General features: G+C 40.9%; 2 protein-coding genes across 2 annotated transcripts in view; one reads left to right on the plus strand and one right to left on the minus strand.

Annotated features, from left to right (window-relative positions):
* tbc1d20 (TBC1 domain family, member 20) overlaps positions 1–25,380 on the plus strand; it is a 38,737-nt gene that overhangs the window by 10,745 nt on the left and 2,612 nt on the right. The window contains exons 2-7 of the mRNA XM_078236864.1: positions 1,687–1,872; positions 3,403–3,483; positions 7,453–7,639; positions 11,466–11,567; positions 12,542–12,683; positions 12,880–13,058. Coding sequence (XP_078092990.1) covers positions 1,687–1,872; positions 3,403–3,483; positions 7,453–7,639; positions 11,466–11,567; positions 12,542–12,683; positions 12,880–13,058 — 877 coding nt within the window. The remainder of the gene's footprint in view (positions 1–1,686; positions 1,873–3,402; positions 3,484–7,452; positions 7,640–11,465; positions 11,568–12,541; positions 12,684–12,879; positions 13,059–25,380) is intronic.
* The window catches only part of rbck1 (RanBP-type and C3HC4-type zinc finger containing 1), a 65,795-nt gene continuing 55,290 nt past the window's right edge, over positions 14,876–25,380 (minus strand). Inside the window, exon 13 of the mRNA XM_078236863.1 lies at positions 14,876–14,982. Within this exon, the coding sequence (XP_078092989.1) occupies positions 14,977–14,982 (6 nt within the window). The 3' untranslated portion in view covers positions 14,876–14,976. The remainder of the gene's footprint in view (positions 14,983–25,380) is intronic.

The following is a 25,380-nucleotide window of genomic DNA, read 5'->3' on the forward strand; positions in this document are numbered from 1 at the left end:
AAACCAGAGCACCCGGAGGAAACCCATGCAGACGCAGGGAGAATGTGCAACTCCACACAGACTTTTACCCAAGGCTGGAATTGAACCTGGGTCCCTGGCACTGTGAGGCAGCAGTGCTAACCACTGTGCCACCTTGCTGGTCATGATGGAAATATTGATCATACCAGAAGTCAAACACAAACTATGGTCTTCTAGAAAGCTCTGACTTCAATGCATTTTCATATCAGTCAAGCTGTCGCACATCTTGATGTGGCTTTGGAGTTTAAAGTGAGGCAGAAAAGTACAGCAGTGTGTCAGGAGCATAGATACGGACGTTTAATCTGTGTCTAAGTTGATGCAGAAGGGTGCCATGTAAACGAATAGGGGGAGGCCAGAGTTGGGTCATGTGAAGCAAAGCCGTTGCAAGAGATGTGCTGGCTACATTAGGACCAAGCAAGCAAATTTGTAAAATAGCCCTCTGAGTTTAACCTGGACTTATAATTTTTCACTAGAATTGAATCTATTTTCTGCCAACACTGAGGATTTAAAGTGAAGTTTATTGTAGTGTTCTCAGCTCAGTTGTAATGTGTGCAAACCTACAATATGTTCCTCAGAACATGGAATGGCGTGAAACAGTCTCTCGGTTGCAGAGAAATTTGTACAGTATTTGGACACAATGCAATAAACTTTCTCGTATAGGAAAACGGAAATGTCAAAATGGGTTGTCCTTAAGCAAAAAATTGAGACACATTGTAGAAGCAGTTTTATCCTAAAGTTTGTGACTTTTAATTAAAGCTGCCATTTTGGGGGTATTTTGTCTGCTGTTCCATTGATGTTAGTTGTGGGGAGTGGTCCGCTGCATCCTCAAATAGATTTGTTATCTTACCTGACAGTGAAACAGAAAAGTAACCTGACACTGATTTGTTTTGTGTTGAATTTTTCCATCTGCCACTATGCTAGTTATATTTTCCAATCCTGAAATAGCTCCTACTGAGAGCCAGTGTCTAGCAGGGGTTGTTTTAATTTATTAAACAAGGTTCTTTTTTTTTAACCTGAAGAGTCAAAGTCTAGAGAAGCTACTTTTTATTCAAAGTGCTCTTTTTGTGAGGAAAGATATTTAACTTACAAAGAAAAAACACAAATGTTGCCATTTTGGGGTATTTTCTCTGCTGTTCCACTGACGTTAGTTGTGGGGAGCAGTCCAGTGAATCAGTTGAGGCTACCTTGTTGAATATTTTGAAGGCAATGATAGGTAGATTTTTGAACAGTAAAGGAATTAAGGGTTATGGTGGGCGGGCGGGTAAGTGGTGCTGAGTTCACAAAAAGTTCAGCCATGATCTTATTGAATTGCGGAGCAGGCTTGAGGGGCCAAATGGCCTATTCCTGCTCCTAAGTCTTATGTCCGCTACATCCTCAAATAGATTTGTTCATTTCATTGAGGCTGGACTTTCAGACAGGTCAAGTGGTGTAGGTATGTACAACAAAAATATTGAAATAGCTGATCTGGGGTGGTGGGAAAGCATTGCTAAATTATGACCCCTCAATTTCTGTGGTGGGTAGGGGGATGGTGGGGGGAGATACAATTATTTATCTAAGGGGGGAGTTGGGAAGGAAATCAGAATTTGGAAAAGATGCACTGAATGGAGAAGAGAAAAAATAATTTCAAATTTATTATGTTGTGATGGTGTCATGTGTATCTCCCATCAGATAATGAATCAAAAAGGAAACGGAAGGTAGCTGAAATCTTTCAGGCCTTAAACAGCTCTCCAGTGGATGTGGCTGCATTGAGGAGAATGGCAATCAGTGAAGGTGGTCTTCTGACAGATGAAATTCGTTGCAAAGTGTGGCCAAAGCTGCTTAACATAAGCACGAGTGAATTAACTCCCAAACCAGGTACTGCTTGTGTTATATATTTGATCAGAATATGGTACTGAGATACTCTGTTACCTTGGGCAGTTGCAACAGTAAAGATCTCTAAAGATTAGAGATGATGTGGACTTAACTAAGGCCACAGGCCAATTAGTTGCCATGGTCACGGGCTTAGGGTAGGAATACTAATTGTAAATTGGTTTCAAATGAAACATGCATCTTTTATTAAACATTTATAGAGGCAGTTTGTCCTTGCAAACCACAATGCTCCATCTCCAACCCTTGTTTTCTTCTCTATAATTCTTGGAACATGTCACTGTCTCCCAAATTCATTCCCATATTTCCTGCGGTTCCAATCCTGCTGCAATAGAGAAACACAAATGAAATCCTCTGTGCTGCTGTTAAACTATCTCTTCTCCCTTCTCAACCTTTCTGGAACCTTTGGTACAACACCAGCTTCTTTTTATGAGCCTTTCGCAAAGACTATTATTTGCAAATTTAAGGTAGCTGTGTCCTATTCTCCACCAACATCCACACTTCATCGCAAGAGTTGAGAAAAAATTAGCTTGCACTGATATACCCATAGGGTGCCCCTAAGTGCTTTCCAGGCAATGAATTACTTTTGAAGTGTAGTCGTCGAGTCATAGAGGTTTGCAGCTTGAAAACAGGCCCTACGGCCCAACTTGTCCATGTTGCCCAGTTTTTACCATTAAACTAGTCCCAGTTGCCTACGTTTGGCCCATATCCCTCTATACCAATCTTGCCCATGTAACTGTCTAAATGCTTTTTAAAAGACAAAATTGTACCCGCCTCAATTACTACCTCTGGCAGCTCGTTCCAGACATCACCCTCTGTGAAAAAATTATTGGAACGTGTCGCTGTCACTTGCTTTGTAAACAAATGTGGTAATGAATTTTTACATAGCAAATTTCCATCAACAGCAATGAGATAAATTATTAATCGATCTGATTTTAATGACGGTGATTCGAAGGACAAATATTGGCCAGATCACTCAAAAAAACTCCCTGCTCTTTGAATAATGTGATGGAATCTTTTTGATCTGCCTGCAAGGGCAGTTGGAGTCTCAGTTTCACATCTCACCCGAAAGGCAGTGCTTGCAATAATACAGCAATCTCAGTTTTGTATTAGTGTCAGCTTGGGCTGTATGCTTGTACCCATGACCTACTGAGATGATAATCTGGCTGATTCTAGCAAATTGCCTAGAAAAATGATGAATGAAGACTTTTTTAATATGAAAATTCATACTAGATGTTGCACTTATCATCTGGGAGAGTTGTTTTGTACATCTTAAGTTAATTATTGCTGGATTTTTAGTTTGGGTATATAATGCCTGAGTGATGAACATGAGAAATATCAGTGATTTTAATTTGAGATGTTGAAAAGCACTTAATGCATTTATTTGTTCAGTGCTTTTGGATTGTGTCTTTCAATGTAACTTAATGTACAAAGATACTGTTTTGTATCCTTAGAATTCTCAGCAGGCTGTTATTTTAATCGTGCAACATATAAATTAAATATTAACCTTTGTAACAGGACCAGAACTCCGACAGAACAATAAAGACCATCAGCAGGTGTTACTAGATGTTCAGCGATCGTTGCGACGCTTTCCACCTGGTAAGTCGGTCTTGTGGAAACATCTGCTGATGCAAAATGCACTTGTTAGGAACTGGTTTATGCATAAGAGTCTTATTTCCATCAATACAATAATGGCCAGCAGTTTTTAAATAGGTAGCATGGTGCCACAGTGTTTAGCATGGCTGCCTCACCACGTCAGGGACCCAGGTTTGATTCGGCTTTGTGTGACTGTATGTGTGGAATTTGAACATTCTCCCCATGTCTGTGTGGGTTTCCTCTCCCACTCCAAAGATGTGTGGGTTAGGTAGATGCCCAGCATTACAGGGATAGGCCTCCATAAGGGTTATTGCATTTCAGAGTAATTCATTGTATTTGATGAATTCTGAACAATTGTGGTAAGCTGTAAACTAATGTAAATCTTTTTTACAGTGAAAGCAGCATTGGTTACGTTGATACCTCAATAAAATAAAGGAAATTGTTCCTTTTAGGTTTGTTTTTCACAACCACTTGCAAGTGGTCTTGATTTCCTTTGGTTCCCTAAGCGTGGATAACAAGTGTGATTTTTGGAGATGCAGCATATATGAAGACTAATCTGGTATGCCAGGGGTGGTGTTTTGTGCCTGAGAATCCTTATCATTGTAGAATGAGTTTAGAGTTGTTGCTCTTACAATGTGCTGAGGATGGGGATCGGGTATTTCCCCAGAGGAACAGAGAGAAGGGTAAATAAGCACTGCTCCTCTGGCAATTTCCCTGTGACATGTGAACAATATTTATGGAGGCTGAGGGGCATGGAACATGCCTGCTCTCTCAGGTGCACAATCTGTGCTGTACACAATAAACAACATAGACTAAGAAGTTAAAGGAGTGAAAAATATTGTTTTGAAAAGGCCTTTTAGAAGAGATGATTGGCATAACAATTGTGATCAGCTTGGCTCTAGCACAAGATAGGATTCTTCTTGTCTCCTTTGCTTTCTCTCTAACCCTCCCCACTCTGCAAGTAGTACAGTACATCTGGCTTCAAATGTTAAAAACTGACAGTACGGTTATAGTGAAGACTGCTGCATATCTCAGGGCTGCCTAGTCATGGAGCCTGAACACTAATGGTTACATTAAATAACCAACAGTACTTGTGCTTTGCTTGGCAGCTTCTAATCAGATGTTTTGGAGAGAGTGATCTGTGGATTTAAAATTGTTCTTTATGGTGAAAAACTGTATTCTGCATACAGGAGACTAAACCTTCAATTTGGTTTTATTTTTGGTCATGAAAAATACCCATTCATAAAAGTGCATAAAGTAATCTGGGAACACTTACTCTGGGCTAACAGTAATTTATTGTTTTTGGATTACACATAGCATTTCCACTACATGTTTCTGTTGCATTAAACTAACAGACTCTGTATTACTCTAACCTACCAAACGCTCCTGTTTCATAGCAATTTGCAGAATCAAATAGTAGCAAAATTGTTGAGGTTGGCCCATTTTACTTTGCAACTAGAATCTTAGAAACCCTACAGCACAGAGAAAGGCCATTCGGCCCATCGAGTCTGCACCGACCACAATCCCACCCAGACCCTACCCCCATATCCCTACATATTTACCCACTAATCCCTCTAACCTACGCATCCCAGGACACTAAGGGCAATTTTAGCATGGCCAATCAACCTAACCCGCACATCTTTGGACTGTGGGAGGAAACCGGAGCACCCGGAGGAAATCCACGCAGACACAAAGAGAATGTGCAAACTCCACACAGACAGTGACGCAAGCCGGGAATTGAACCCAGGTCCCTGGAGCTGTGAAGCAGCAGTGCTAACCACAGTGCTACCGTGCCGCCCCAACTACTTTACATGAAGACACAGTATCACAGAAATGTACAAGATCTTCTCTTCACCAACATCCAAGTTGTCTCTAAATTGTTGGTCTTAGAAAAAGATGTATAAACACAAAAGCGTACTGTTAGCTATGTCTAGTGCTTAACAAGTGCTGTCTGAGTCAGACCAAGTCATTAACTTAATGTCCTGACGATATTGTTTCTAACAGTTCTGTTTAGCTGAATTAAATTTTGGGGGCTTAAAGTTCACCTAAGCAGAAGAATAATGCAAGGCGCATAATTCCCACAAGGTTGGAGACTTGCTAAAAAATTGTAATCTTATTTATGTGCCTCAAGGTTGATGCATCCGCAATGAAACCTTCTGGGATGGCAATTCGGCAGTGCAGCTCCTACTAAATCATAAATAGTGTTTAAGGATTGTGCCAGTGCTTCAGGACTGTGATTCCAAACAATAGACAGCACTGAGGCTTCTTTGCTGTAATGTTCACTATGGCAAAAGTTTCAACAGCTAGGAGCAAAAGTTGGCTGGATCTTTTTCACCCAAAGGCTAATTGTCACTGCGTAGATGGCATGAGGATATATGAAATAGAACTAGGAGAAGGCCATACCCTTGAATCTGTTGCACTATTTATTAAGATCATGACCACCTTCGATTGCAACTCCACTTTGTCCCATTGATCTCCATATCCCTTGATTCCCTTCGAATCCAAAAATCTATTGATTTCAGCCTTGAATATACGTGATGATTTAACGTGTACAGCCTTCTGTAATAAAGAATTCCAAAGATTCACAATCTTCAAAGTGAATAAGTTCTCCTCATCTCAGCCCTAACCGGCTGATTCCTGATCCTGAGACTATACTCTCAAGCCATGGAAACGACCTTTGAGTCCTCTTGATCCTTATGTTTCAAAGAATTCAAAGAACAATACAGCACAGGAACAGGCCCTTCGGCCCTCCAAGCCCGCGCCACTCCCTGGTCCAAACTAGACCATTCTTTTGTATCCCTCCATTCCCACTCCGTTCATATGGCTGTCTAGATAAGTCTTAAACGTTCCCAGTGTGTCCGCCTCCACCACCTTGCCTGGCAGCGCATTCCAGACCCCCACCACCCTCTGTGTAAAATATGTCCGTCTGATATCTGTGTTAAACCTCCCCCCCCTTCACCTTGAACCTATGACCCCTCGTGAACGTCACCACCGACCTGGGGAAAAGCTTCCCACCATTCACCCTATCTATGCCTTTCATAATTTTATACACCTCTATTAAGTCTCCCCTCATCCTCCGTCTTTCCAGGGAGAACAACCCCAGTTTACCCAATCTCTCCTCATAACTAAGCCCCTCCATACCAGGTAACATCCTGGTAAACCTCCTCTGTACTCTCTCCAAAGCCTCCACGTCCTTCTGGTAGTGTGGCGACCAGAACTGGACGCAGTATTCCAGGTGCGGCCGAACCAACGTTCTATACATCTGCAACATCAGACCCCAACTTGTATACTCTATGCCCCGCCCTATAAAGGCAAGCATGCCATATGCCTTCTTCACCGCCTTCTCCACCTGTGACGTCACTTTCAAGGATCTGTGGACTTGCACACCCAGGTCCCTCTGCGTATCTACACCCTTTATGGTTCTGCCATTTATCATATAGCTCCTCCCTACATTATTTCTACCAAAATGCATCACCTCTCACTGTTCGGAATTTGAGACTATAGACCCACAGCACTCGATCTCTCATGGGACAATCTTCTCATCCCCACCCTAAGAATCAATTCGGTGAATCTTCATGGCACATCACTGTTCCCATCGGTAATTAATATCCTTCCTTAAGTACAGAGACCAAAAATGTGTACTGTTCTCCAGTTACTAGGGAGGGCAATTGAAATGAATACTGTAAGGTTCACGAGGTTATTCAGTTCTACAGCCATTTGTCTCAAGTCCATCGATGAGGAGGGACTGTGTGGATAGGCTAGCTTGCTTATAAATGAAGGAGGAAAAGAGCATTCTGAATTTATTGAATTTTCAATTACTTTGCTCTATTACGTAACTGGCGTTAGTGATATTTGCCATTGTCTAAGCTAACCTATCTCTGTCAATGTGCAAGGGGTGAATTATGAGATACCGTAGATTTGTATGCTCTTTAGCAAATATTTCTGTTTGTCATGGGTGGCTGATGTTTACAGGAATGCCAGATGCAGAGCGAGAAGTACTGCAAGACGAGCTAACCGATAGCATCCTGGAGGTACTGAAGAAAAATCCCCAGCTTCACTATTATCAAGGTTATCATGACATAGTCGTCACTTTTCTTCTGGTTGTCGGTGAGAGAATGGCAACAGCCCTAGTGGAAAAACTTTCCACCCACCATCTCAGGTATTTAGCGCACAAATGCTTTAAATTGTGATAAGTTAACCCTGTTTCCATATTACCCTACTCAACTGATAAGACAATGTTTGTTTACCAGGAACATACTTGCCCCACCCTCTTCTTCCAGCTCCCAGCCTTCCCTTTCGTACATTTTTTTTTCCTTTCTTACTCTCTGTTTTTTCTTCTCCTGATCTTAAAGATCTTGACTCATGCAGGGGTAGAATTCAATGGTTCAGTACCTTGTCATGTAGCCAGTTTGTTTATTCTTGCTCCACTTCCCCACCAAGAAAAGCATTCTCCGTGCTTTTAATTCTGAAATCTTGCATTTACCTGGAAAGGACAAGAAAGACTTCCTTTGCCTTCATGCATATCTAATTTAGTATTTCCACCTCCATTTGGGAAGCTATGAAAATTGGGTCATTTATGCTGTTCTATTCTTGCTTTAGCAATTCATTGTGTATATATTATCTTGTTATGAATTACCCTTCCTCACCCCCTCCCTTTTTGAATTTAATAACTCAAGTTGTCTGATTTAAAATTGGATTATCTACTACTAACTTTATTAGGATATAATCGTGACATTCTGGATGTCAAAATTCTTCTACTAGATCTATATATATTTCAATTAGATTCCTGAATGGAAGTACATAAAGTCCAAAATGCAAAGGGCCATTTCCTTCTAATGGATTTTGCTCTTGATGCTCTGTGATTATTCTATGGTAAATTTAAACTCTAGCCTCAATACTGATTATTAAACCTCTACCGAAAGTTCCATCCTCCCTTGCAAGTGTTGTTAGTATCTCTTTATAATATCCAGATTCAACAGCCCTTCAACCAGGAGGATGGCTTGTGTCCAAATAGTTGTTCTTTGTTCAAAACTCAAACAGTTGCCTTCTTGACTAAACTAAGGTGGGCATGTGGCAAAAATGGGGAACATCTGGGGGGGTCAGGGGCTCCGTACAGTCTCTGCCACTTAGTATCATGGTGAGAAGTCGGCCTCATGTAATGTCTTTAACATGAGAACCTGGAGTAAGCGCTTAATGAATAATCATTGAACGTGGTGGCTGCCGCATGGCTAGCCTGCTGTGTGGTTTATTTCATTACACTGAAGGCAGATGTCCATCCTTCAGTTAAGAAAACTTCTAGACTTGGTTGATACTGTTTAGTCAGGTATGGTGTGTTTCTGTGTTTTGGTTAGCATCAAATATTTTATGATGAATTGTCCTGCTCACCACAATATTCATGAGGAGCTCCTGCTACCTCTTTAAAGTTTATTTGTTTATTAGTCACAAGTAAGGCTTACATTAACACTGCTATGAAGTTACTGTGAAATTCCCCTAGTCGCCACAGTCTGGCGCCTGTTCGGGTCAATGCACCTAACCACGTCTTTCAGACTGTGGGAGGAAACCAGAGTATCCGGAGGAAACCCATACAGACACGGGGAGAACGTGCAAACTCCGCACACACACTGACCCAAGCCGGGAATTGAACCCGAGTCTCTGGCGCTGTGAAGCAGCAGTGCTAACCACTGTGCCACCATGCCGCCCACTTAGCTCTATTTCTTCAGTTATCTGACGACCATTTAGTGCTTCCCTCTTGAAGAGGGGATGAAGTGAGAGGATGATAGATAGGGTCTCTGAAAATTTAGAACTATATTATCCCTCTGTGATAGGTGTAGTTTGATATCTAGGCCAGGCATGTCGCAGTGCTCCAGGCATTGTTGATAATTGACCAACCAACATAGCCTGCCGATATAACAGCAGATTTTTAAAAAACTGTTAATTATATGCAGATTATTTTTCAAATCTACATCACAGTTAATAGTTTTCACCATCTGTCATCCAATTTCAGGATCAGGAAACTCTTTTATAAACATGTTTTAAGTTTTAATGGGTGTAATCTGAACCTTCGGAATGTGTTCTATCAGCTATCCATTACAATTTGATACATAGTAGAAATTAGCTGGTAATTTAGAGTCTAACGCATTCTGGCCCTGAATATAAGGTACAGCTATAACGCTTAATAATGGGAATAAAGAAATTAGGAAAACTGTGCTTAGAGAGCGTTATGACCTGAAAAGTAAACAAGCTGGGAGAAGTAAGAAATGGTTGCTTGGTAACCAGGGACATCTTTAGGGTGGGAAGGGTTTTGTGTTTGTGTTTTAACTGAATTCATAGCAAGTTGGTTACAGGTAGCTAGAGAAGGAACATCACTCTCAGTTTTGCTAGATAAAAGCCATACCATGGAGTAATGGTTAAGAAAACAAGTGCAGAAATCTAAAGGACAGCTAGCCAAGGAAACTAGAGAAATGAAGAAAAGTTTCCATGAAGCCTGAAGTTGAAGGAATAGAGGAAATAGGGAGTAAAATAGGATACTGTTTAGTGAAGGCAGATAGCTGAAAAAGAGTTGGTTAGTCAGAAGCTGGAAATATATTTGAAGTGGTTCTAATGTTTGTGATGTCTTACTACAGTTTGTGGGACGTTAATTTAAAGAATAATGAAAATTGGTGGCTGGATCTTGGAGTTTTTGTGTCAAACCATTTAAGGCAAAGGAAACCTGAAAGGAGAGATGGAAAATCTGGAGCTGGACTAGTTGAGAGCATGTTTGAAAGAAAATTTTAAAATGTGTTCTTTTGGTTGTGGAGTTTGGAAACACTTGTGACAATCGTCTAAGAGGATTTTGAGAAGAAATCCACGGAGGATCAGTGGAATGACATCGGTTGTTTGGTTTTGGAATGGGATGTTATCTTTGAAACTTGTTTCTGAAGCTAAGTGAGGAATAAAGGAGTACAGTATTGTGAAACTTTTATGTTTAATAAATGTTTTTATCGTGTTAAAGTTAATTAGCAGCCCTGTGACTCTGCTTCCTCCATGTTTTCTTTTAAAAAAAGACATTACGGTCTTCTGAGCCGGGGTTCCATTCTGGAACCTTCCCTTCCAGTAGTTACACCAACTGGGATCATAACACATGCTTTATATTCACCAACAGTTAAATACAAACATATAGCTGCAGGTTTAGCAGAACAATAGTTAGAGTACAGGTAATTATATTCCCTTTGTACTCTATATACACTATGGTACAGTGGTTAGCACTGCTGCTTCACACTGCCAGGCACCCAGGTTCAATTCCCGACTTGGGTCACTGTCTGTATGGGGTTTGCATGTATTTGCGTGGGTTTCCTATGAGTGCTCTGGTTTCCTCCCACAGTCTGAGAGACATGCTGATTAGGTGCATTGACCCAAACAGGCACCGGAGTGTAGCTACTCGGGAAATTTCATAGTAACTTCATTGCAGTGTTAATGTAAGCATTACTTGTGACTAATAAATAAATAAACTTTACTTTAGTATGTTACATCATGAAGTAAAGGTATCCTGAAGTTGAGCAGTGTTTCAGCTCAGACTTTAGGTTCTGCTAAACTGACTGGCCACCAAAGGATGAAATGAACTGTGTTTCAAGGACATTGCCTCTGTGGGTGAGATGAGTTGGAGTGTGTTCAGGTGAGTTTTTGTTTTGTCGGTTATGTGTGGATCAAGGTCATTTATGCATACGGCAGCACATAAACTGGAGAGTTTATGTGCTGCCATATGCATAAATGACCTGATCCATTTATTTTGGATTGCACAGCTATTTATTATTCCCAAAAATGCAGTATTTTTCTTACCTTTACTGTGTCTTCCTTGAAATCTAGCACCGTAATTCTATATTCCGGCAAATAGTTTAACTGGACCCTTTTGCCATTTTATACTAATGGATGGATTTGAATATTCTTGCTATTTCATTGCTTACCCATGTTGTGAGTTAAATATTGCTTTTATTCATAATTACTTGCAGGGATTTTATGGATCCAACAATGGACAACACAAAACACATTTTAAATTACCTTATGCCAATAATCGAGAAAGTTAACCCAGAAGTACATGACTTCATGCAAAGGTGAGAATGCAAATTTGTTTTCATTCTTTGCAGCAGTGCTTTTGAAGTGTTTTCTCTTTAAGGGGAAGCTTTGCAATTCTCAGCATGCTCTCTTGGACTCCTGGATTTTGTTTCCTACATACAGGGTGTTGGCAAGTCAATAATTGCAGAAATCTGAAAATCTGATGCATCCACTGGGTTTGGTAATCTCGGTTTGAAACCTTTTTCTTTGGCCCTTCCTTGAAGATCCAGTTTTGGGGGAGGGGAAATGCAGATATCGTCCTAACTCCTAAAGCAGAAATATGGACCAAGACCATTCGATTGATCAAAACTTCCTCATGGTCTAGGTGCCCATTTAGACTGCAGCCCACATGCGAAGAGTTGGGTGTTTTTGGTCTTTGGGTAGATTTGAACTGAGACTCCTGTTTGGAAAGCACAATACTAGTAAGTCCAACATCTAGTTTACTGGATTACCCAACTCCAGTTAATGAAAAATTGTTACGAAAAAAAAATAGAAGCTTTGTTTAACAAACTGGTGACTTAGTTTTCTAGATGATGCTGGAGAACTGGTCTCTAATTTGGATGTTTTTCGCTTTGTGATTTGGTATCTACTGACAATGCTATATCGTCTGCTCTTTTGAAAAAGGTCTCTAATAGGTAACTCTGAAATACTAGCAATCTTCCATAACAAATATCTGAACTTAGTCATATGTAGACATTCTAAGTCAAGCGTCTATATTTAAGGAAGCAAGACATATTTTTTGCAACTCAAATGTTTTAAATGTAATGATTTTACTTTGAGGACAGTGACTTGTGTCGGGAAACATGGCAGCCAATTTTGCCTACAGCAGGATTATACCAATATCAGTGAGATGCAACATGCCTGAAACGTCCAGTTAGTCGTTAACAGTTGGAACTTGGCAATGAGCATCCCTAAATGATATTGCTTCCTAATATTTATATTGTTTTTCTCTCTTGCTGTCTTATATTTATAGAGCTGACGTTGGTACCATCTTCGCTCTGAGCTGGCTCATAACTTGGTTTGGTCACGTGCTTTCAGATTTCCGGCATGTGGTTCGGTTATACGACTTCTTCCTGGCGTGTCATCCACTAATGCCCATCTACTTTGCTGCAGTGGTAGGTGTATTGCTTACTCTGTGTGTTTATATTTTTTAAGTGTCTGCTGTGGACCACACACAGCTCTACCTTCCACTCCAGTCACCCAATGGCACAGAAAGCATCACGCTTCTCCCCCACCAAATTGGTATATTAAGAGCCAGCTGCATGTAAAATACTACCATCGTCATTAGGGTTTGTTTCTTTATTTTTGTAGATTGTGCTGTACCGGGGACAGGAGGTCCTGGAGAGTGAATGTGACATGGCCGCTGTCCACCATCTGCTTTCCCAGATCCCACAGGACCTGCCATACGAGACCCTGATCAGCCGTGCTGGTGACCTCTTTGTCCAGTTTCCTCCGTCCGAACTTTCCAGGGAGGTTGCCCAGAAAGAGAGGTAAGTGCCAGCTGAGTTTGAAGTTCATATTTCAAACTGGCTCCAAAGGAGTGCTAAACCCTAAGGTAGTAATCCCTCTAATTTTCTGCTTTCTTTTCTGCACTGCACTATGGTTCCATGTAGAAGTTTCATTTGTTTTTAGTGAGCTGCTAACCTATTACTCGTATATTAATCTGTGTGATGTTTTGCTATCACAAAAGTCTACTTCAGACTTGTTGCTCTGACTTTGTGTACTACACAACTGGAATAAAATTATTTCCTTTGATACCATAAGTGTTTTTTTCACTATTACTTCTACAATACTGTTCCTGAACTGTGTTGAGTGAGCCAAATGAAGTTGTAATGGAAACCTGGATAGCTGAGACAAATTGTGCCATTGAGGGCTCTTAGTGACTCAGCTCCCTTACCAAAGGAGATGGGCGGCACAGTGGTTCGCACTGCTGCCTCAGCGCCAGGGACCCAGGTTCAATTCCGGCCTCAGGTCACTGTCTGTGTAGAGTTTGCACATTCTCCCCATATCTGCGTGGGTTTCCTTCGGGTGCTCTGGTTTCCTCCCACAGTCCAAAGATGTGCGGGTTAGGTTGATTGGCCATGCTAAATTGACCCTAGTGTCAGGGGGATTAGCAGGGTAAACGCGTAGGTTTCTGGGAAAAGGGCCTGGGTGGGATTGTGGTTGGTACAGATTCGATGGGCTGAATGGCCTCCTTCTGTACTGTAGGGATTTTATGAGATGTGTGGCTCACTCAAACACATACCCAGAGAAAATTGTTAGAAATTGTAGGCGATTGTTGATGCCTTCATAAGAATTGGGGGAGAACATTTTGCAAGTGGATAGTTAATGGGTCTTGGACCTCTTGAAATCGGCACACATGTCTTAATGTATTTTTAAAAGTGAAAATAAAACATAAATGATGCTTAAAGAAGAGTCAGTTGAGTAAGCTAATGTAAGCAAGTATTTCAGCAGCAGTCATAAAAGCCTTGGTTAGACCACACCTGGAGTTCTGCGAGTAATTCTGAGTTACGCACCTCAGAAAAGATATGTTGGCCTTAGAGGGAGTGCAGCGTAGATTTACTAGAATGATAGCTTAACGCTTGGAGTTCAAGTATGAGGAAAAATTAAATAAACTAGAATTGTAATCCCTGGAAGATTTGATCAAAGTATTTGACATATTAAGGGGAGCAGATAGGACAGCTTGGGAGAAACTGTTCCTGACAGTTGGGAGTTAAGAACTAAGGGCGCTAATCTAAAAATTAGAGCCTGACATTCCAGGAGTAAAAGTAGGAAACGCTTCTGAACACAGTGTGGTAGAAGTTCGGAACCCTCTTGCGCAAATAGCAGTAGATGCTGGTTCAGTTATTAAATATAAAATTAAGATTGATAACATTTTGTTTTATATAGAGTGAGCATCAACATGACCTTATTCAGTGCTGGAACAGGCTGGAGGACCTGAACAAGATCCTAGAACATCAAAGTTTTATTTCATGCTCAGGAGACAAAAACTTACTGAATACTGCATAAACAGCTGATTTGTTTTATCATTCTCAAATTCAATTTAGCAAAAACAAAAAAAAAATAAACAATCAAAATTATAGGTCAATTTAAAATAGTAACATTTTATAGCAGGGATAGCAAAAAACATTAATGAAAAGTTGCAATAAATGACTGGGTTAAATGCTGTCCCAGTTCATCGAGTGCAGGACAGCCAACTCCATCTGACTGGATCAAAAACTTTCCGGGAAGTACAGAAGAGTTAACTACCACTGTGTGTCTGTTATCTTCTTAGTGGTTTTAATAAGGACTGGTGCACTGTGTGTTCCTATTGCAGTCCTGTATTGTCCTCTGCAATAGGCAGTTTTGATAAAATTCTGACGTCTGGAGGGTCCATTCAGCTAGCAATGTTAAATCAGGCATCCTGTTTCAAACCTGTTGCGAGATATGTGCAGAGTTAATTAGATTAAATTCAAGCAGTTGATGCTATTCTCCTCTCTCACAAGAAATTTATAAGCTTCTAGTGTTATGAGGAACTGCTACATCTGGAGCTTTTCCTGTGCTGACTGACCCCTCCTAATGTGCGACACCCAATGCCTCTGCCTCTCGTCAAATCCAATCCAACTGTCCCTCTTCCTCTACTTACAGATTCAAATAATTTCTTCAAACATAGCTTCTTTTATAAAGGTACTGTTTTTAAATACAATTGTGTCACTGATCTGCTAGCTAAATGTGACCAATTGTGCTTATCAGAAGGCACAATAGTGTGACTTGAAAAGGATTAAATGTCCTTTCTCAAATTTAAAATTAGCCCTGATGTTTGCTCTAATGAATGCTGCAGTTGTCTACATCAGTGTATGCAGCGTATCCATGACCACACTTGTTCTCTGTATTTTGCCATTTACTTAGTGCAGGAAGCAACTTTGCTAATATCAACCCAGTAAAATGCAATATTATTGAATTGTAATGGATGGGCATTTAATTTTAATGAAACCTATTTCAGATCAGCAAAGAGAAAAAGTATCTATTTCATGTTTTGGGATCCTGTAGTATTCACAGATGCCAATTTTGTGTTAGATTCCCTTCCTTCAAGTTTGTCACATGTATGGACTTGGGACTTTGTGTGGCTCCACTGGTTCAGAAAGATTGCAATCTTCAGTTTACACATGTTGCTTTACAGAGGTAGAAACTAGATACTACAACGTAGTGCAGTTCAGTACTGTCCTCAAGCTTAGCCTCACCCAACAATGCATTTGTTCTCCTCTTTTTCTGATTTGAATAATTTCTTTTGCACACCTCTTCCCATTGTTTAAGGGAACCCTGCATCAGATCCAGCACTACCCAATCAAGGGAGGTTTCCATGGTCCATTGTCTCTCCTTTTGTCGTTGTAAAGCTACCTGTTACAATCATGTTTTTTTTTGCGACTGATAAACACAGATCTTTCCTTCCCTTCCCCATCTCCATCTAAGACCAGGAACTGAACCATGTGGGGAATTGAGTGCCAATCACTAAGCGGATCAGTGGAAACTCCACCATTTAAAGTTGCGATGTGCTAACAGCAGCATTCTAATATCTTGTAATGCTGCTTTGACTGCAGTTCCTCTGGTTCTGTTTTCCTGTTTATCCAAAATGACAGCAGTTTTGACTGTTAACGTGGCATCTACATCCAACCAAAAAGCTAGCTATAACTATCCATAATCCTAATTAAAAGGACATAAAGTTTTAAGATGATGTAGCTGGCTTAATTTAATGTAAATAAACTCAATGAATATATAATTTGGCTTGTGGGCAGAAAAGACAGTCCAACAAATAAATTTCACCGAATGAAATAGTCCAAGCTTATGAAATGGGATCGGTCACATTTGTATGAATATAAAGCCAATTTGTATTTTAAAATAGAGTAATGACACTAAGTATTGCTGAAAAAGGCAAATATTGTTGAAACTTTTTCAGTTGTACTCATCTGATGAAGGCAAGACAAAAATCTTCAACATATCTTTTTTCAGCAATGACACTATGATTAAACTCTAAGAGCTTTATTGATGTCTTCTTTTCCTTGCAGGTTATGTTCACAGGTAGAAAGCACCCCAGTGTAGCATGGTCCTAAATTCCCCAATAAATACACTTGCATCAGATAAGTTAGTGGAGATAGATTTTTCTTTTGGAAAATAATGCATCTGATGGGAGGGTTATATCTTAGTATTGTACTGTAACAGGGCTGACTGCGGGCTGGAAACAATAATAGGACAATTGGACTTCCTAGCTCCATGCATTCACCATCCTGTCATATTTAGATGACACAATTTAGATTCTGAACTCTAGCTTTGCTGTCCAGATCCAAACTCCAGCAAAGATAGAGTGAGGAGCTGTGGGATATCATCTGAACAGGAAGTGCTTTTCCATTTACCTGGTGCTTTAATGACCGAATTAAATGGCAGGCAGACAAAACAACTGTGTTTACATTGTATCAGCAAACTGAGAAAGGGAGAGCTAAAGGTAAGCATTTATTTTTAATTTAATGAACTTTTTCAGTTCAGATACGATTTGAAGTTGCATTACAAAACAGTGGATAGGGGGCGAAACAGATTAAAACATATAGCCTGATCACTTGTAAATCGGGAAGTAATGCCTCCACTCCCGCTCCTTTATTCTCGCTTCTAAGTTTAGTCACTGCTGAGCAACCACCTATTGGAGGAAGGAATAGTTGAGCAGGGAATGGCCTTCTCTACTCGAGGGTGCTTAAGAGATTTACTGAAATGGTACTAGGTGTGAGGGACTTCAGCTGCATGGGGAGATTAGAGCAGATGAGATTGAAGGCAAATTATTGTCCTATTAGGAAATTGGTTTAGTGGCAGTAGACAGTTAGGATAATGGTCAAAGACTCTAATTGACAGAATGTGACTTTTCATCCTTGCAAAGATCTGTTTTGGGCTTCAGTTATTCCCTGTAATTATCTACAACTTGGCTGATATCGAAATTTGGGACTGGGGGCATTGTTTGAAATCTGAGTCAGACCTTTCAGAAGTAAAATGAGGAAACACCAAAGATAGTGAAGTTTGGAATTGATGTTAGATCAGTTGTTAATTTTGAAGATTTCTAGATGTTAACCAAAGCTATTAAGGGATATGAAGTAAAGGCTGATATATGGAGTTGATTCACAAATCAGCTATGATCTCAATGATTGGTAGCACAGGCTCGAGGGACTAAATGGCCTACCATGTTATCCTGAGCACAGAGCAGGTTATGGGGAGACTTAATATTTGAACATTTTGGCATTCAGTTCAACATTTTGAAATAATTTTTTTCTATTCATTTGTGGGACATGGGCGTCGCTGGCTGGCCAGCATTTATTGCCCATCCCTAGTCGCCCGAGGGCAGTTGAGAAGCTGTGGCTCTGGAGTCACATGTAGGCCAGACCAGGTAAGGATGGCAGATTTCCTTCTCTAAAGGACATTTGTGAACCAGATGGGTTTTTATGACAGTCAGTAGATTCTTAATTCCAGATATAGAACCATAGATAGAACCATAGAAAATTACAGCTCAGAAACAGGCCTTTTGGCCCTTCTTGTCTGTGCCGAACCATTTTATGCCTAGTCCCACTGACCTGCACTTGGACCATATCCCTCCACACCCCTCTCATCCATGAACCCGTCCAAGTTTTTCTTAAATGTTAAAAGTGACCCCGCATTTACCACTTTATCTGGCAGCTCATTCCACACTCCCACCACTCTCTGTGTGAAGAAGCCCCCCCCTAATATTCCCTTTAAACTTTTCTCCTTTCACCCTTAACCCATGCCCTCTGGTTTTTTTCTCTCCTAGCCTCAGCGGAAAAAGCCTGCTTGCATTCACTCTATCTATACCCATCAAAATCTTATACACCTCTATCAAATCTCCCCTCAATCTTCTACGCTCCAGGGAATAAAGTCCCAACCTATTCAATCTCTCTCTGTAACTCAGCTTCTCAAGTCCCGGCAACGTCCTTGTGAACCTTCTCTGCACTCTTTCAACCTTATTTACATCCTTCCTGTAACTAGGTGACCAAAACTGTACATAATACTCCAAATTCGGCCTCACCAATGCCTTATATAACCTTACCATAACACTCCAACTTTTATACTCGATACTCCGATTTATAAAGGCCAATATATATATTTTTAATTGAATTCAAATTCCACCATCTACCGTGGTGGGATTCAAACCTGGGTCCCAGAATATTAACTGAGTTTCTGGAATTATAGTCTCGCAATAATACCACTAGGCCATTGCCTCATCATTTGACAGAGCATATTGGAGAAGCTGTTTCCACTAGTAGGGAGATCAATAGCTAGAGGATACAGATTAAAGGTAATTGGCAAAGAAACCAGAAGGCGATGAGAATTTATTTTACTTGTTGAGTTGTTATCTGAGAGTGTGGTGGAACAGATTCAATAGTAACTTCTAAAAGAATACTTTTTGGATAAATAGTTAAAAAGAAGAAACATTGCAGGGCAATGAGGAAAGAGTAGAGGCGTCAACTAAATGGATAGCCCTTTTAAAGAACTGACAAAGAGAAGATTGGCTGAATGGCCTCCATCTGTGTTATGTTTCTCGGAATCTCCCAAAGTGCTTGAAAATAAATAACTCTTAAGTAAATTTGTCGGCAGCTGTGCAGCCGAGCTTGGAACCACATAGTAGCGTGTCCAACACTTGATTCTCTTCTGGGGAATGATGTAGTCCAATTCAGCCTAAAAAAGAGAATGAACGCATCCTCCCATTGCTATTTCAGATTGTATTCTATGTTGTAACTATGATGTCTCCATATGAGGCTTTCAGTACAAGCTCTGTGCTCTCAGACTGCCCCAAACTCTTTCAGTTCCCATATTCTACTCTTTCAGCTGCTAGTATCTTGGTTCCTACTCTTTCCTATAATTAGAAATATGTGGGTAAAGTACCGGTTTAATATACTTGGCTAAATAAATGGCAAAGTTGCAAAGAACATCTAACCAAGTTGATTGAGGGTCTCTCAACATCAACGATAATCTTGCAGGCCTATTTAAAGAGTAATTGTTGCAAAATCGAGGAAGACATTCAAAAGCTGTTGTCAGGTTTGAAGGCACAAGGTTAAAGGGCAAGTTCAGGCCAGATGTTAGGAAGCTTTTCTCTGCAGAACTGGAATAGGTTATCAGGAAGGGTATTTAAGACTAGGACATTGAACTGATTTAAGAAATGTCCAGATACTTTTTTACGAGGAGATAATAGGATTTGTATTTTCATAGAATCATCATAGAATTGAAAGGATGCATTCAAATCAGTCTTTATTTATCTTAACCTGTCCTGTGATTTAGCTAATAGAATTAGTAATGGAGCAGCTCAGAATGGAAAAATAATATTCTTTAAAGCTTGCTTAGACATTTTATTTGTGTGTGAATAGACCACTCTGTATCCTGATTATTATTTCCCTGATAGCCAGTTGGAAATTAATGCAGCAAAGGTAAAATATGCTCAAATTCCACTGTGTTTAACTAATGTGCTGCGTTCATTGGCCTTATTAAAGATTACACTATCGTTTAGGAGCTTGGATGATTATTGTTTGTAGTCTTGGCCATACACCTTGTGGGCTGCCTTGCCCTGGACATTGTTGGGCTTCTTGAGTGTTCTTGGAGTCTCACTCATTCAGGCATGTGGAGAGTATTCCATCACACTCCTGACCTGTGGCTTGTCGGTGCTGGACAGTATTAGTCTCCTTATTTAGGGAAGGATGTAAATGTAGTAGAAGCATTACAGAGGAAGATTAGTAAACTAATACTGGGAATTTACAGATTATCTTATGAGGAAAGATTTGACAGACTAGGCTTGTATCTGCTGGAGTTTAGAAGAGGAAGCGAGAACTTCATAGAAACAGATAAGATCCTGAGGGATCTTGGCAGAGTCGATGTGAAGATGATGTTTCTTCTTGTGGGAGAATTTAGAACTAGGATCACAGTTCAAAAATAACGGGTTGCCCATTTAAAACCGAGATGAGAAGAAATGTTTTTCTCTCAGGGTAGTGAGTCTTTGCTTTCACTGCCTTTTGAGGAAACGAGTTCCGAAGTCTTTGACTGTTTTCAAGGCAGAGCTGGATAGATTTTTGATGAGCAAGTGGGTGAAGGGTTACCTGAGGTAGGTGGCAGGTTACAGTCAGATTAGCCATGATCTTATTGAATGGTGGAGCTGGTTTGAAAGGCCAAATGGTCTACTCCAGCTCCTGGTTTGTATGTTCATATGAAAGGCTTTAGGGACTCATGAGGTGAGTTATTTACCTCAGAATTCGCAGCCTCTGACCTGCTGTTGTAGCCACAGTATTTACATGGCTGGTCCACTTCAGTTTTTAGTCAATGGTAATCCCCAGGATGTTGCAAGTGAAGGATTTGGTGATGGTAATGCCATTGAATATCAAGGGGGATAGTTAGATTCTTTGTTATTGGGTATAGTCTTTGCCTGGCACAAGTGTGGTGCGAGTACCAGTCGAGCCTGAATGTTGTCCAGGTCTGGCTGCGTATGAACACAGACTGATTCAAGATCTGAAGAGTTGCAAATGGTAGTGAACATTGTGTATTATCAGTGAACATCTCTATTTCTGACCTTATGATGGAAGGAAGATCATTGAAGGAGCAGCTGAAGAAATGGTTGGCTCTAGGGCAGTAATCTGAGAAACTCCTGTAGCATTTCTTGCGCTTGAGATGACTGACCTCCGACAATCACAATCATCTTCCTTTATGCTAGGTATGACACCCCCCTGTGGAGAGTTCTCCCACAGATTCCTGTTGACTTGAATTTTTCCAGGGCTACTTGATGCTACATGTAGCCCTTGATGTCAAGGGTAATCACTCTGTATATCATATACTGATTCTGTTGTTTGGCATGCAAGTAGTCCTGTGTTGCAGCTTCACCAGGTTGACACTTGATGTTTAGATATGCCTGGTGATGCTCTTGGCATACCCTCTTGCACTCTTTACACCAGGGTTGATCAGCGTTTCCTGCCCCCCTGCCACCCCGGCATGATGGGAATGGCAAAGTGTGGTTGTGCAGCACCATGAGGTTACAGATAATGGTTGAATACAATTCTGCTGCTGATGGCCCACAGTCCCTCATGGGTGTCCATTTTCGAGCTGCTGGAGCTGTTCAGGATCTATCCCATTTAGTGCACGATGGAGCGTGTGTTCAGTGTAAAGATGAGGTTTTGTCTTTGTGAGGACTATGTGGTGGCCATGCCTACTATATTGTCCAGGACGGGTGCATCTGTAACAGATAGATTGGTGAGGCCAAGGTCTAGTTAGCTTTATTTAGCCTTGTTTGTTCCCTCACCACCTGCCTCAGGACAATTCTGACAGATGTGTCATTTAGTTGTTCCATGTCATTAACGGGCCCAGGACTGTGGGTCTCTGGGTCTGCTAGCATCCCCCCATCTCCTGCCCCCGCCAAGAGTGGTTCACTTTAGCAGGGTTTACAACTGCTCCCCACTAATGGGGAACAGATTATTTAAATGGAGATAGATTACAGATCTCTGAGGTCCAGAGGGATTTAGGTGTCCTGGTACATGAATCACAAAAAGTAAGTATTCGGGAAAAACAAGTGACTCAAAAGGCAAATGAAATGTTATCATTCATTGCAAGCGGAATGGAATATAAAAATAGAGACATTTTGCTACAAATGTACAGGAGAGAACAGAGACTATTGAGGCCCCCCCAGGAGTTCAGCAGGGGTGGGGGGGGGGGGGGGGGGGCATGTGCGCAGTGCCCATTCAGCGCTATGCTGCCGGCCTCTCGGGCGAGAATAGGCCCCACGCCCTGGTTTTCAGAGGGAATCCCACCAGGGCACTCTGCAGTGCTCTGAGTGTCAGAGATGCACTCTGAAAATCACACTGAAAAACTGGCTTGCATTTTCCCGCAAATTGGGGACTTAGAATTTTTTTGGGAAAATCCTGGCCGCAGTCTCACCAATGTCCTGTACATTTGTAGCAAAATGTCTCTATTTTTATATTCCATTCCGCTTGCAATGAATGATAACATTCCATTTGCCTTTTGAGTCACTTGTTTTTCCCGAATACTTACTTTTTGTGATTCATGTACCAGGCCACCTAAATCCCTCTGTACCTCAGAGATCTGTAATCTATCTCCATTTAAATAATATGCCAACTTTCTGTTCTTCCCGCTAAAGTGGGTAAGTTCAAATTTTCCCATATTACACTCCATCTGCTAAAATTTTGCCTACTCACTTAACCAATCCATGCCCCATTTCAGACTTTTTGTGTCCTCTTCACAACTTACGTTCCTACCTATTTTTGTGTCAACAGCAAATTTAACTATATGTAGATTAAAATCACCCATGTTTGTCACCGTACCTTTCTCATAAGTTCCCATTATTTCTTCCTGCTGTGTGGTTACTGTACGGGCCCTATAAACCACTCCCACAAATGACTTACCTTTTACTATTCATCTTTTCTACCAAATTGATTTTACATTTTAATTTCCAGAACTAATGTCATCTCTCTCTATTGTACCATTGTCATCCTAAATTAACAGAGCTACCCCTCCATTTTTTCTTAGCTTCCTGTATTTCCTAAATGTGTGTATCCTTGAATATTGAAATCCCAGTCTTTGTCATCCTACAGCTCTCTGTCTGTAACGGCCATCAAATCATACATATTTTCTATTTCCACTCTCAATTCACCTGTTTTATTACAAATGCATTCAGATACAGAACCTTTTGTTTTGTCTTTTTACTATTTTTGTAACCTCTAGCTTTATCTGCTGGGTCACTGATGGATTTGTACACTCTGTCCCTTGCTGCCAAGCTCTGATCATCATTTCCCTTATTCCTACGATAAAATCAAATTACTGCAGATGCTGGAATCTGAAACCAAAAGAGAAAAGGCTGGAAAATCTGAGCAGGTCTGACAGCATCTGTAAGGAGAGAAAAGAGCTGACGTTTCGAGTCCCGATGACCCTTTGTCAAAACTTTACATCTTTGACAAAGGGTCATCTGGACTCGAAACGTCAGCTCTTTTCTCTCCTTACAGATGCTGCCAGACCTGCTCAGATTTTCCAGCATTCTCTCTTTTAGCCCCTTATTCCTACCTTGCTCTCTTGCCTTGTTGCCTCTACTTAACTTATTAAATCTTCCCAAACTTGATCTCTTGTCCCGCTATTTAGTTTAAAGCCCTCTCCATTGTTCTAGTTAGACAACTCGCCAATACGCTCGTCCCAGCACTGTTCAGATTAAGACCATCCCAATGGTACAACTCCCATTTTCCCCAATACTGGTGCCAATGCCCCTTGAATTGAAACCCATTCCTCCCACACTAATCTTTGAACATTTAACTCTTTAATCTGATGTACCCTACACCAGTTTGCTTGTGGCTCAGGTAATAGTTTAGCTGCTCATTCTTCCTCAGCTGCACCTCTTTCCTACCTATGTTGTTGGCACCTATGGCAGTCACAACCACGCAAGATCCTCTCCAACTCAGAGCAGATGTCCCAAACTCTGTCACCAGGCAAGCAACATGACCATCTGGACCATCATTCTCAGCCAGAGAGAAAGGTGTCTATGCCCCCTGTCCATACTGTCCCCAACTACCACTACATTCCTATTAACTCACCCCGCTTGAATGGCTTCCAGTACCATGGTAGCACAGTCAGTTTGCTTATCCACCATGTTAACCCATACAGGTTGCAGAACCCCAAACCAGATGGACAATTGCAAAGGCTGAGGCTCCTGCACTTCTATGTTCTGGGTCCCCATACCTTCCTCACTTACAGTCACACCGTTCTGTTTCTGGCCACTGACCAAATTGAAAGATCCTATCCCATGAGATGTGGCTGTGTCCTAGTACAAAGTGTCCAGGTAACTTTCCTTCTCTCTGATGCATCACTGCATCAGCAGCTCAGCCTCTAGCTCAGTGACTCTGAACTGAAGATCGTCAAGTCACAGCCACTTAGAACAAACATGTTTGCCCTGGATCACACTGGAACCAGGAGTACCCCATTCTGCCATTGCAACACATCAGCTGTCCTACCATCTTTATTATTTATTAATTTATAATAAACACTACTATTCCTAATAGCCTTTACTATTGATAGTAAACTTTACTACAACTAATAAAACCTTACAATTTCTGATACATTACACAAGTTTGGAAGATAAATGAGCAAAATATTCAGCAACCAATCATTGACCTGTTCTCAGAATGTGCCCCCCCCCCCACTCTGGAGCCACAGATTGGACTGGACTGAATTGTATTGGGCTGAATTGTATAGTATAGCTCTTCTATCGCTACTTACTGCCTCCCAGCAGAATACATTTCTTCTGGACTCTGATCATTGTTTTAAATATTTCACACTTGTATATAAATAGTTCTATTTCAGAGTGCCACAGCCAAAACTAAATCACCACTCTAAGCAATATTGTTTATGTAATGTACAGCTGCTCTTGTGGCACAGGTCTGTCCCTCTTGGGCAGGGCATGTGTAGATGAGTATCTGATGTGGCATTTCTTTTAATAATGGTGTGATACTGTGGGAATGGAAGTGCAGGAGTGGAGCCTGTGCATTCAAGTGCAGTTAAGCAAATTCTGCTGTGAAGAATAGGCAGAGGGAGGACAGGAAAATCTTGGGAAACAGCCATTCCTGGGCTGGTGTGAGATATATCCTAGTAGTACTGGAACAGATTGTCGTCTGTGAGGTAAGTAAGGAATGTCTAAAGGTTAGACAAGTGATTAAAATATTGATTCATGTCCCCATTCCATAGATAAATGTATGAGTACGGACCTTACCAGTTCCATGGAATTATAGAATGGTTACAGCACAGAAGGAGGAT

Source organism: Mustelus asterias, chromosome 20 (genome assembly GCF_964213995.1).
Source record: "Mustelus asterias chromosome 20, sMusAst1.hap1.1, whole genome shotgun sequence".
In the NCBI taxonomy this organism is placed as follows: domain Eukaryota; kingdom Metazoa; phylum Chordata; class Chondrichthyes; order Carcharhiniformes; family Triakidae; genus Mustelus; species Mustelus asterias.